Source organism: Helianthus annuus, chromosome 10, assembly GCF_002127325.2.
Source record: "Helianthus annuus cultivar XRQ/B chromosome 10, HanXRQr2.0-SUNRISE, whole genome shotgun sequence".
Lineage (NCBI taxonomy): Eukaryota > Viridiplantae > Streptophyta > Magnoliopsida > Asterales > Asteraceae > Helianthus > Helianthus annuus.
The window spans coordinates 154,214,097-154,224,603 of NC_035442.2; the positions used below are offsets into that span (position 1 = coordinate 154,214,097).

General features: G+C 35.4%; 1 protein-coding gene across 1 annotated transcript; it reads right to left on the reverse strand.

The window, feature by feature from the left end:
- Positions 1–238: 238 nt before the first annotated feature.
- On the reverse strand, positions 239–3,549 carry LOC110886059 (probable 1-acyl-sn-glycerol-3-phosphate acyltransferase 5). Its single transcript, XM_022133821.2, has 4 exons — positions 3,370–3,549; positions 1,560–2,191; positions 921–1,051; positions 239–780 (listed from the first exon to the last, which is right to left on the reverse strand). Exons 2-4 carry the CDS (start codon positions 2,117–2,119, stop codon positions 371–373), a joined length of 1,101 nt encoding a protein of 366 aa, XP_021989513.1. The 5' UTR covers positions 2,120–2,191; positions 3,370–3,549; the 3' UTR covers positions 239–370.
- Positions 3,550–10,507: the final 6,958 nt, after the last annotated feature.

Here is a 10,507-nt window from a genome sequence, read left to right on the forward strand (position 1 = left end):
ATTTTCAAAAGGAAAGCCAAACATCCACATAATCATTTCTGAACTTTATAAAATATAAAATAGACATAAAAATTTAATACACTAGTATTTAATAAGATACATTTACCATAAGGATACCATTCTATAACTACAATGCATTACTATATATAATTTATCATTTTTGTTTTAATATTGGAACATCCTTTCCCAAAGCCCAAATGACCAGATTTTCAGAAACAATCATGTAATAATGATAGGATTGTTTAAACATCATGCTGACTGCTACATTCACTAACCAAAATATACAGATATGGTGTTCATCATGGAGGAGATGCCCCCATTATTATCAACCTAGTCAGACACTTTCTCAATTTAATACATAAACAAAGGTTTACAACGCGAAAATAGGGGATGGTCGGATATTAAAATAGGTAGCAGACGCTAGATAACTACACACCAAGGTTATGTATGCTTTGAACCACAATGATGAGTAAAAGGTTAACAACATACACATGGAGGTCAACAGGATCACCCAGAAGGCGTTGACCAGGCAAGGTATTGTAGGAAGATCGCCTTCGGTTCCTTGGTGAGGGAAACAACCACTTGAGTGAAAGTCTGAGAGTAACTGGTCCTTTTTGGCGAAAGTGTCATTTAACCACGAACCGGCCATTTCTTCAGAAGATGGGATGTCAGTCACAACAACACGCCGGACATGAATATGAACTTCGGATGGGGCCACCCCGAATGCATTATCTAAGAAAGTCGGGCAACGGTTTTTGTAGCCAATGGTTATATCATAAACTGCAATATGTCATAAATGTAGATATTTGTTATCACATAGTCGATAAATTCCAACTCACTGGCAATCTCAAAGAACCGAACATGCCAGCGTATGAATTTATATTTTACAAAAAAGATAAATTACTAGGATAGGCGAGCACCTGCATCCAAGCAGCCTCTTAGTTCCTCCAAGCAGGCAGCAAAACCTTTTGCTTTTGGGAGTAGAACATTATGTAAGATAGGTAGCCCGTGTTCAGAAGCAAATTTCTGGCTACGAATGCACTTCTGTTCACTGCGTCGTTATAAAAATATAAAACAAAATATGAAATACAAAGAAAAATAACACAGACCCATTAAGGGCATGTTTATAAAGGGGTCAATTTAGTTTATTATCTGTAGTGGGTCAAACAAGTCAAAAGTTGCCTAAACGGTTTTTTAAGGCATAAACCTCCAAAATCATAATACTAAAAAAACTTGTACTTATACTTGACACTAATTGTTTATAAAAAAACTTAACAATTGGGAAAAGAAAAGTGTTCATAGAATCATAGTCCATTTTGACCCGTTATCCAACCCGCTCAACACTTGCGAAAAGAAAGGTGTTCCGGTCAACCCAACTCAGACTGTGTCAAAATAGCCCATTTTGACCCGTTACCCAACCCGCTCAACGCTTGGGAAAAGAAAAGTGTTCCGGTTTATGCAACTCAAATTGAACCAAAAAAGCCCATTTTGACCCATAACCCAACCCGCTCATTTTGCCACCTCTAGACCTGTATGAGAAAGTATAAAACAAACATTACGTGAAGTCAGTGCCCTCAGGAAAAATTGCAAGCCAAAGAGGATCGTTACGATTCTTAAAAGTCGAAAGCATATGACGCATCGGTGACTCATCTACCTCCCATTTCCTCTCAACCGAAATAAACTCCAAAATCTGAAAAGCCCACCCAAACACAGGCAGCTTCATTAAACTACTCTTAAGAACATACTTAATATACCCTAAACGCCCCTTCCGCATAGCAAGATCCCATAAGTACATCCAGTCAACCTCCGTTCGGTGATTTGCAATTATCAACACTCTCGCGTCTGCAGGAACGGTTTCTCCGGAAAATATTACTTTCGTTTTGTTTATTTTCTCGAATAAAAGAGGCCACAACGCCAGCCAGCTGCCGAAGAAAAAGGCGGTTGCCTTTCGGCTGTAATGTACGCTAAAAAGTCTAAAGATAACAGCTGTGATGAAACCGCAGTAGACTAATATCACGAATGCAGTTGAAAGCAACACGAGTAAACAAAACACGCCCCGTAAGAATCTCAGTGGAGTTAGAACACGGGTTTCTTCTGGTTCGTTACTGGTAACTTCCATCTTTTTTCACGATGTTATTTGTTTCACCATAAAGCACTGTAATTAAAACGTGCAAAAGGGGATGATTTGTTCCTGCCAGAAAAGAGTTGAATATAACATTAAGTGCAAATGTACAAGCGTCGCACCTAGTTTTATAATCAAGAATGAAATTATAGAAAACAAACGAATGAAGACAGTAATATGTGGATTAGAAGTTAGCATGTTATGTTACTAGAGGTGATAAATTACGCAGTTAAGGTAACACCGTATATGATATACCTGAACTAAAATTTATATGGACAGGAAATCGAGCAGGTATTGTTATTATATTTTATTTTCCAATGAATATATAATCATTAAAGACTAAACTATTGGTTTCCAAGCAATTTGAAGGGGAGTGTGCATGCACTTTTTGTTATTGCATGTCCCAAACACACCCCACACCAAAAGTAAACAAAAAAAAAATACCCTGTTTGGATTCTCTTGAGCTAAACATGGCTGGATGTAAGATCAAGTTGGCTGATATATCAAAAATTACAGAATACGTTCTACCAAATATCACTCAACTCAGTCTGACATCGCATTACATTGCATACACTAAAGAAACTTGCACAACCTTGTATGACCCATTCACGACAAAAAGGGCTTCACCGATTTTACCAACTAAACTTGTAAATTCATAGAATATATTCAAGAATACACATGTTTTTGGTCATGACCAATATATGCTTCATTGTCAATGCTCAAAACCTTGGTTTCAACTTCCTTTAAGTAAGAAACACCATATTATCAAACTACTTTAACGATTCATTTGTGTACTGCATCAGAACTAACTGAGGTATTTCATCAAACAACTGGTGTTCATCACAAAACCGAAGGTACATTCACAATTTCACAAACCCATTCACAAATAATGATATAGCAAACCAAATGTACATACATTACAGATTCCATATTCCATATCCAAATAAAACAAAATCAGCCAAACTAAACAACCCAATTAGCAAATCTCTCTGACAACACAAATAAATAAATACATAAAATTATTCCATACTCATGCAGCTTCAATACAACCTGAATTAAATACAAATGTACTTCCTAAAAGTACAAAAAAAAATGATGAAGATCAAACTTCAAATGAACCTAATACAAATGCACAATCTCCAATGCAAATAATCGTAAAGATAATGAGGATCGGTAACCGTTAAATCGTCTAAGATGTTTATCTGGAAAGATTGCATACAAACAATGAAGAAGAAGATGATGATTACCTTGTGGGTTGATCGTCGGTTTTAAGTTTTAGGGTTCGAATGGCAGCAATGGCGAACGGACTACAGTGATTCTTACCCAAAATCTTGAAAATTGAAGAGAGAGAGAGAGAACGTTATGTATGATTTGAGCTGGATTCTCTACCGTCTTCGGTTTTGTTTTTTTGTTATTATGGGTAGGGGTGTAAACAAGCCTAGAAGCTCGAGAGATACTCGTGATTGGCTTGGTTAAAAGTTCGAATGAGTCGAGCCTTAACGAGCCCGAGCTCGAGCCTGAAATAGAGCTCGTTTAGTTATCGAGCCCAAGCTCGAGCCTGAAATACAAAGCTCGTTTAGGCTCGCGAGCCCAAACGAGCCTAAACAAAATTTTAGTTTTTCATATATATATATAGGATAAATTACACTTTTCGTCCTTTATGTTTGTATCAGATTGCAATAGATGACCTTTAACTTCAATAATTACAGTCACGGTCCTTTATTTGGAAAACTCATTACACCGTACGTCCTTTATCACTAACCTGATTAAATTTTTCAGTTAACTATGGCATCTGCCTTGCACATGAGGGTAGGTTAGTCATTTTACTAGTATAAAGGACCAAAATTGTATTTTACCCTCTCTCTATCCAACCAACCCCACCGTCACTGCCACCACCCCCAAATCCCACCCCCACCACCATTGCTGAGATAACTCTGCATCATTCCACATCGACTGGTAAATTCAATCATCAGTTGTTTGGAAGCATGTCCCACAATTCGAAGTATAAGCTTGCGATTGGAAGAACGTCCCACTCCCACAATTCGAAGTATGAGGGTTGTATTGGGTACCCAAAAGGTGAGTAGCCATTGGATTGTTCTGGAAATTTGGCTGTACACCATTTGCTGATATCGGAAAGCCCGTATTACATTGCTAGGTGTCTCTGTTCTACTTCTACCATTAAAAGCTTGGGTAGCAGCATCTCGCACTAAGATGAAGTCCGCCGCCACCACTTTTTCCAACGAAACAAAACAAAACCCATGCCACGTTGCTACCGGCGAAACAGAACAAAACCCGTACAAAAAACTGAATCTAAGCACCAGGGTCGGCGAGCCACAATTTTTTTTTCCAAATGGTTGTCTCCACAACCTACAAACACGTTTTTTACAAGCTGGAGAAGAAGCAGTCTGTTTGGTCCCTCTTGCTATGGCTGATGGTGGTGTTTTGATTTAGGGTTTGGTTTGGGGATTTGGGGGTTTTGAATTGGGTTTGTGGGGATTGTGGTGAAGATGATGGGAAAGAGAGCGTGAGAGAGAGAGAAAGAGAGATATGAGATAAAAGAGTTGGGTTTTGTTTTATTTATAAACTGGCATACCTAAGATCTCCAATGGGGGTGATGAATCTACAATTGACATTACAGGTCCTGCACATAAGCTAACCCAAACACCCCCATAGATATGGCAGGAAGAAGAGTTTCTGAACTGAGGGTTATGTATGAATCACATTCGGTTTTTCCTATTACTCATCACTCTTTTATCTTTTTGTTGGAATTTGTTTTAGATATACTAGTAAATTACTAAACTACCCTCGTGTGCAAGGTACATGCCATAATTAACAGAAAAATTTAACCAGGTTAGTGATAAAGGATGTAAGGTGTAATGAGTTTTCCAAATAAAGGACTGTGACTGTAATTATTAAAGTTAAAGGTCATCTATTGCAATCTGATACAAACATAAAGGACGAAAAGTGTAATTTACCCTATATATAATATAATAATGATGATGATAACATTGGTGAGCCGAGCTCGAGCCGAGCTTTCGCTCGCTTAATCGTTGTTGAAACGAGCTTGAGCCGAGCTTTTAGCTCATTTAAGGTTGTTCTCGAAATAGTTCCAGCCGAGTCGAGCCGAGCTCGAGCTTTGGGTTTTACTCGCGAGCCGAGCTCGAGCTCAGAGAAGTAGGCTCGAACGAACCGAGCTCGAGCTTCATAAAAACATAACGAGCAGAGCTCGAGCCTAGTCGGGCTCGGCTCGTTTACACCCCTAATTATGGGTATGTTTGATATGGAGTTTTAGAAGTTTTAGGGGTTTCTAGCTTTAAATTTTTAAGAAAAAAACTCATACTTAATTAAAAGTTTGTACAAGTTTTCAGGGAAAAAATCACTATTTTAACCTCTAAAGATAATGAACTTTTTAATGCACAAACTTTTTAAATTTTTAGTTATATTTATTTTGGTCATTTTATATATTTTATTAAAAGCTCCAGCTACTCTGCCAAACATCAAATATATATAAAAAGCTACTAGCTACCAGCTACCAGCTTCCAGCCATCAGCTACCAGCTTCTAGCCACCAGCTACTTTTGCCAAACATACCCTATTACTGGCTTGCAAACCCGTGTATTACACGGGTTAAATGATGAAAAAATATAAATTATAAACTTGTATATAATCCTTATTAATGAAATGTCTTACTAGATAAAATAGTAAAACAAAAGAACAATTATATTTTCGCTATTTAAAATAATTTTTTAAGTTTTCAATTCTCTCTTAAGATACTATAATCCATCTTGTTATATGTTTTAACAGAAGTAACACTAAAAAATTGATTATAAAATTGCAAGTCTTTTTAAAAATAATTGTAAGTTATAAGGTTATGGTAAATGAATTGTAATTAAATTCTACTATGTATATTAATGATATAGTAAATACTTTGATATAAATACTATTTTTGGATATATGGATCATGAGACAAAAAATCAACTTTTCCATGTAAGAAACCCTTACAGAGGGTGTGAATGTTGATTTATCACTACTTTTTACAACAGCGTAAAAAGGCTAAAAACGCCGCTTCGAAATTTTTTAACATTTATGTTTGTAACATTTTAATCTACGTGTGTGCAAAAATAATGGCAAACTCGCATGAAAAGTCGGAGTTCTCTAAGTTTTCATAACTCAATGGGGTTTTCTCATAATCCAAATATATATGTCCAAGCATTAGGGGTGTTCAAAACTATCCGTATCCGAAAATCCGATCTAAAATACCCGATATCTGAATCCGAAATATCCGAAATTCGGATATCTGAGGATTCGGATAGTGATTTTAAAAAAATTCAGATATTTTGGATATTTTGGATATTTCGGATATCCGAAAATTTAATTTTTATTTTTTTCAGATATCTGAATATTCGAAAATAGCCGAAGTATCCGAAAAATATCCAAAATATCCGAAAAAATATCCGAAAAATATCCAAAAACTTATATTCGGATATCCGAAACTATCCGAAATATCCGGTTCCGAATATATAAAATAATAAAAAAATAAAACTTAAATAAAAATTGGATATTCGAATATCCGATATACTATCTGACCGGATATCTGAATTTTGAATATCCGAAAATTTCGGATATCCGGTTTTGAACAACCCTACCAAGCATTGTGTTAAATATGGACTTTATTCAAATTTGTGCATATCAAACATGTCGTTATCAAATTTTACAACTATATACATAAGTAACATAACCATATTCAATTGATGTAAAATATAAAAAAATCCCATGTAAAATGCATTTTACCATATTCGAAATATGAAAAGTTATTTGATACATTTATATTAGTTATAGATAATTATTAATTAAATAGTAAATAACTACTTGATTCCATGTGTTTTAGTGGTTTTAACCACTTGAGTCAAAAATAAAAAAAATTAACGCTCTGAGTCCCTAACCGTCATTTTATAACATTTTGAGTCCCTGTGTTTCATTGGTTTTAACCACTTGAGTCCAAAATCAAAGTACACGTGTTAAAAAATTGGACTCAAAACGTTATAAAATAAGCGGCTTGTAACACCTCGTAAAATCGTGTCCAATAATGTATTGACGCGTGTCCCTAATCCTAATAGTGCCAAATGTTGGTTAGGAGGGACTATTTTTGCCAAACAATGAAATTATGAATGTGAGGGGACTAAAAGTGTCAACATGTTTAAACTATGCCTCTGAGTGACCTTTTACGGTGTTCGTATTCTCTACACGAGCCACTTGTTGGACGAACAAAACCGTTTGTGATTTAACTGAAAGTTTGATGATATGAAGGGTTAAAAGCATCAACATGTTAATTTATACCTCTGAATGGCCTTTTAACGAACCCGGAGTTTCATGATGTACGGATATACTTCCGGGTATACCTAATATTGAACTTGAGGGGTTGAAAGTGCAAATAATAATAGTTATATGAGTTTCAACGGCTTAGGGGCTAAACTTGCCAATGTTTGAACGTTGATTTCAGCCGCCGCGGCCCGCGACGGGAATAATGGTCGGCCGCCGCAGGCTGCCAGGGGTTGCCCAGCGTGTTTTTTTGGCTTGCAGCCCACTCTTAACAGCCAAAAGCCATTAAATCAAATCTAGGGGTTGTATACTGGTTTGTGACACGTTAGGAGACACTTGTAGTGATCTCTTGAAGCCTCCTAACACCTAGAATCATCTCCTAAATCCTCCAAACACTATAAATAGGTGGCTTGTTCATTGTTGAACTTGCTCATCCTTGAATTTCTTTCTTGTCTTCACTTCTGGAGGTTCTTGAGCATTGGGGACTTCCTAAGCAAGTGCATTTTCATCTAAGGACCACTAGTAAGTGCTCCTTTCAGTTCCATTTTCGTTTATAGGCTTTTTAAAGCCGAAAGTCAAGCATTTTCGATAAATGCTTTGACTTTTGGTCTAGACCTTAATGGTCCAGCCATTGTTCGCAACGAACATGGCTACATGATCGTAATTAGGTAGGTGTTAATCCCTCAAAAGGGCACCTCCTAAGAATCACGTTTGCATGGTCAATTGATGGGTCAAAGTTACTAATATTAAAAAGTCAAACTGGGTAGTTTTTGAAATAATTATAATATGATAATGTAGGTGTTCTAAAATATGTTTTAACACTTTAATAACTCGGTAATAATTATTAGAACATGTGGAAACATGTTCGGCTCGTCAATTCCAGTTCTAGGGTCGATTCGCAACCGAAATTCGCGAAGTTTGACTTCTGCTTTGACTTTCAATTCTGACCCGAATTAGATTAGTTTCCTACTGATTAAAGGTTTCATTATGATCATATTATTATTAAGCATAACCCTCTGAGGTTATATTACATGGTCATATTAGTAATCTGAGTTTTTATACAAGTTCCATTATTATACTAAACTTTGACTATTTTGCCCTTTTTATTAAAAAGTAAGCTTTTAAACACCAATGAACTTGCAAATGAATTACATACTGATATGTTAACATGTTTAACATATTTTGATGTTATTATTCTGATCATAAACTGAGTTTTAATATAACATCGTAAATTATGCTTTTAAAAGACCAAAATGCCCTTTCAGCATCTAAAATGGTTTTAAACATAATTTCTTTATAAAACTCATTACCTTCTGATGTAATATCATAAGTAGAATTATTTGGGATATCAAGTCAGTTTATATTTTGAGTTAAGTACAAGTTCTTGTATTATGTCGATAAATGACGATAATGCCCTTATGGCACTTAAAATGGTTTTAATCATGCTTTTCATACAAAACCTTTTACCTACTGATATGTTATATTAAATAACATATTTTGATCATATAAACCTGGTTATAATATCAGTTTTCATTAAACAACGCAAATATCGTCATTTAACGACTTTAATGCCCTTTCGGCGCGTAGTATGGTTTTAAACCATATTTACCAACCAAGACTTGTTACCTAATGATTTTATAACTCATTTAAAATATTTTTACAGTAGGTATATGTTATAAACTCAGATTCCCAAATAAGTTCTCAAACTATGCGTGAAATGACCAAAATGCCCCTTCGGTGCATAGTTTGGTCTTAAACCATAAAACACACATATGTTTGATATCCTACTGATATTATATCACAAATAACTTATTTTTCCAGAATGTTTATAATCATAACATCAGATTATATTCAAGTTCCTTTTATAAGTCACTAAATGACCAAAACGCCCTTATGAGGCTTAATTTGATTTTAAAACCTTAACGAGTATACAAGTTGATATCCTACTGATATTATAACTGTTTAAAGTATAATAGCATATGGAACTTGTACATGACTCATCCGATTACCCGTTATCGCTTATATGCGTACGGTTCGACTTATGTAACTAGTTTACATAAGTTTACCGAAACGGGTTTAACCTTATCATTTTTATCTTAAATTCCAGAATGTTAATAGTTTACCCATATTATACAAGTTTTAGTGCTTGTTGGGTTTAAACTACATTCTATTCCGATCATCGCTTAATCTAGCGTATCGTACCGTTTTTGACACTTTAAGCTAGTCGGTCTAAATCTACGACTTAAATATGACCCGTTAGCATTCTAATTGGTTATTTATGCCATCATTCCAGACTAGAGCCTTCCAGAAAATGCTACCTACAAAGGCAAGTACTAGCTCAGGTAAATACTTTTAACTTATTTTCCCTATACGGGCTTGGGATTCGGTAAATTATTACTGCTTGGTCGGGTATGGGATCATACGCCGGATTGTGGCTACAAAATCTGCATAACCCGTTTTAATCTGTTTTGTTTGATAACTTAAACAATGGGGGTTAACGCGACCGTGTCTTAGATATCCTCGGCTCATTTAAGTTACTAATGGCCACGAACAAGCACGGGGTGTAGGCATACACCAGACAAATGCTTAATGCTAAAATGTTTTTACCCACAAGTTGGGAATAACTCCTTTGTGGGTTTATAAGTGGTGTATCAGTTAATCATGTCTTGGTTTCTATACTAGGCCCCATATATATTGACAAACATGTAAAACTGTATACAAGATTATTTATAATTGTCCCAGTTATAAAAGATTTTCATGTGACTTGTGCACTTAAATCAATTTTGAAATATGTTCAAAACGTGTCGGTTGTTTGTATTTACCAGTGAAAACTGACGTATTTTCAAAAGACTAAGATACAGGTACAATACCTAATAGGCTGGAAGCTGCTTGGTATTGTTAGAAGGGGATCTTGCAAATCCTTTACATATGCCTAAAGTCTGTTGAACATCTTTTGTACATTTTTATGATTCGCCTGTGGATCTTTACTATTATAAGCTGTTATGTATTTATTACTTTGAACTTTGAACATTTGGTTTGTAATAGTAATTTTACTCCAGGACTTCCG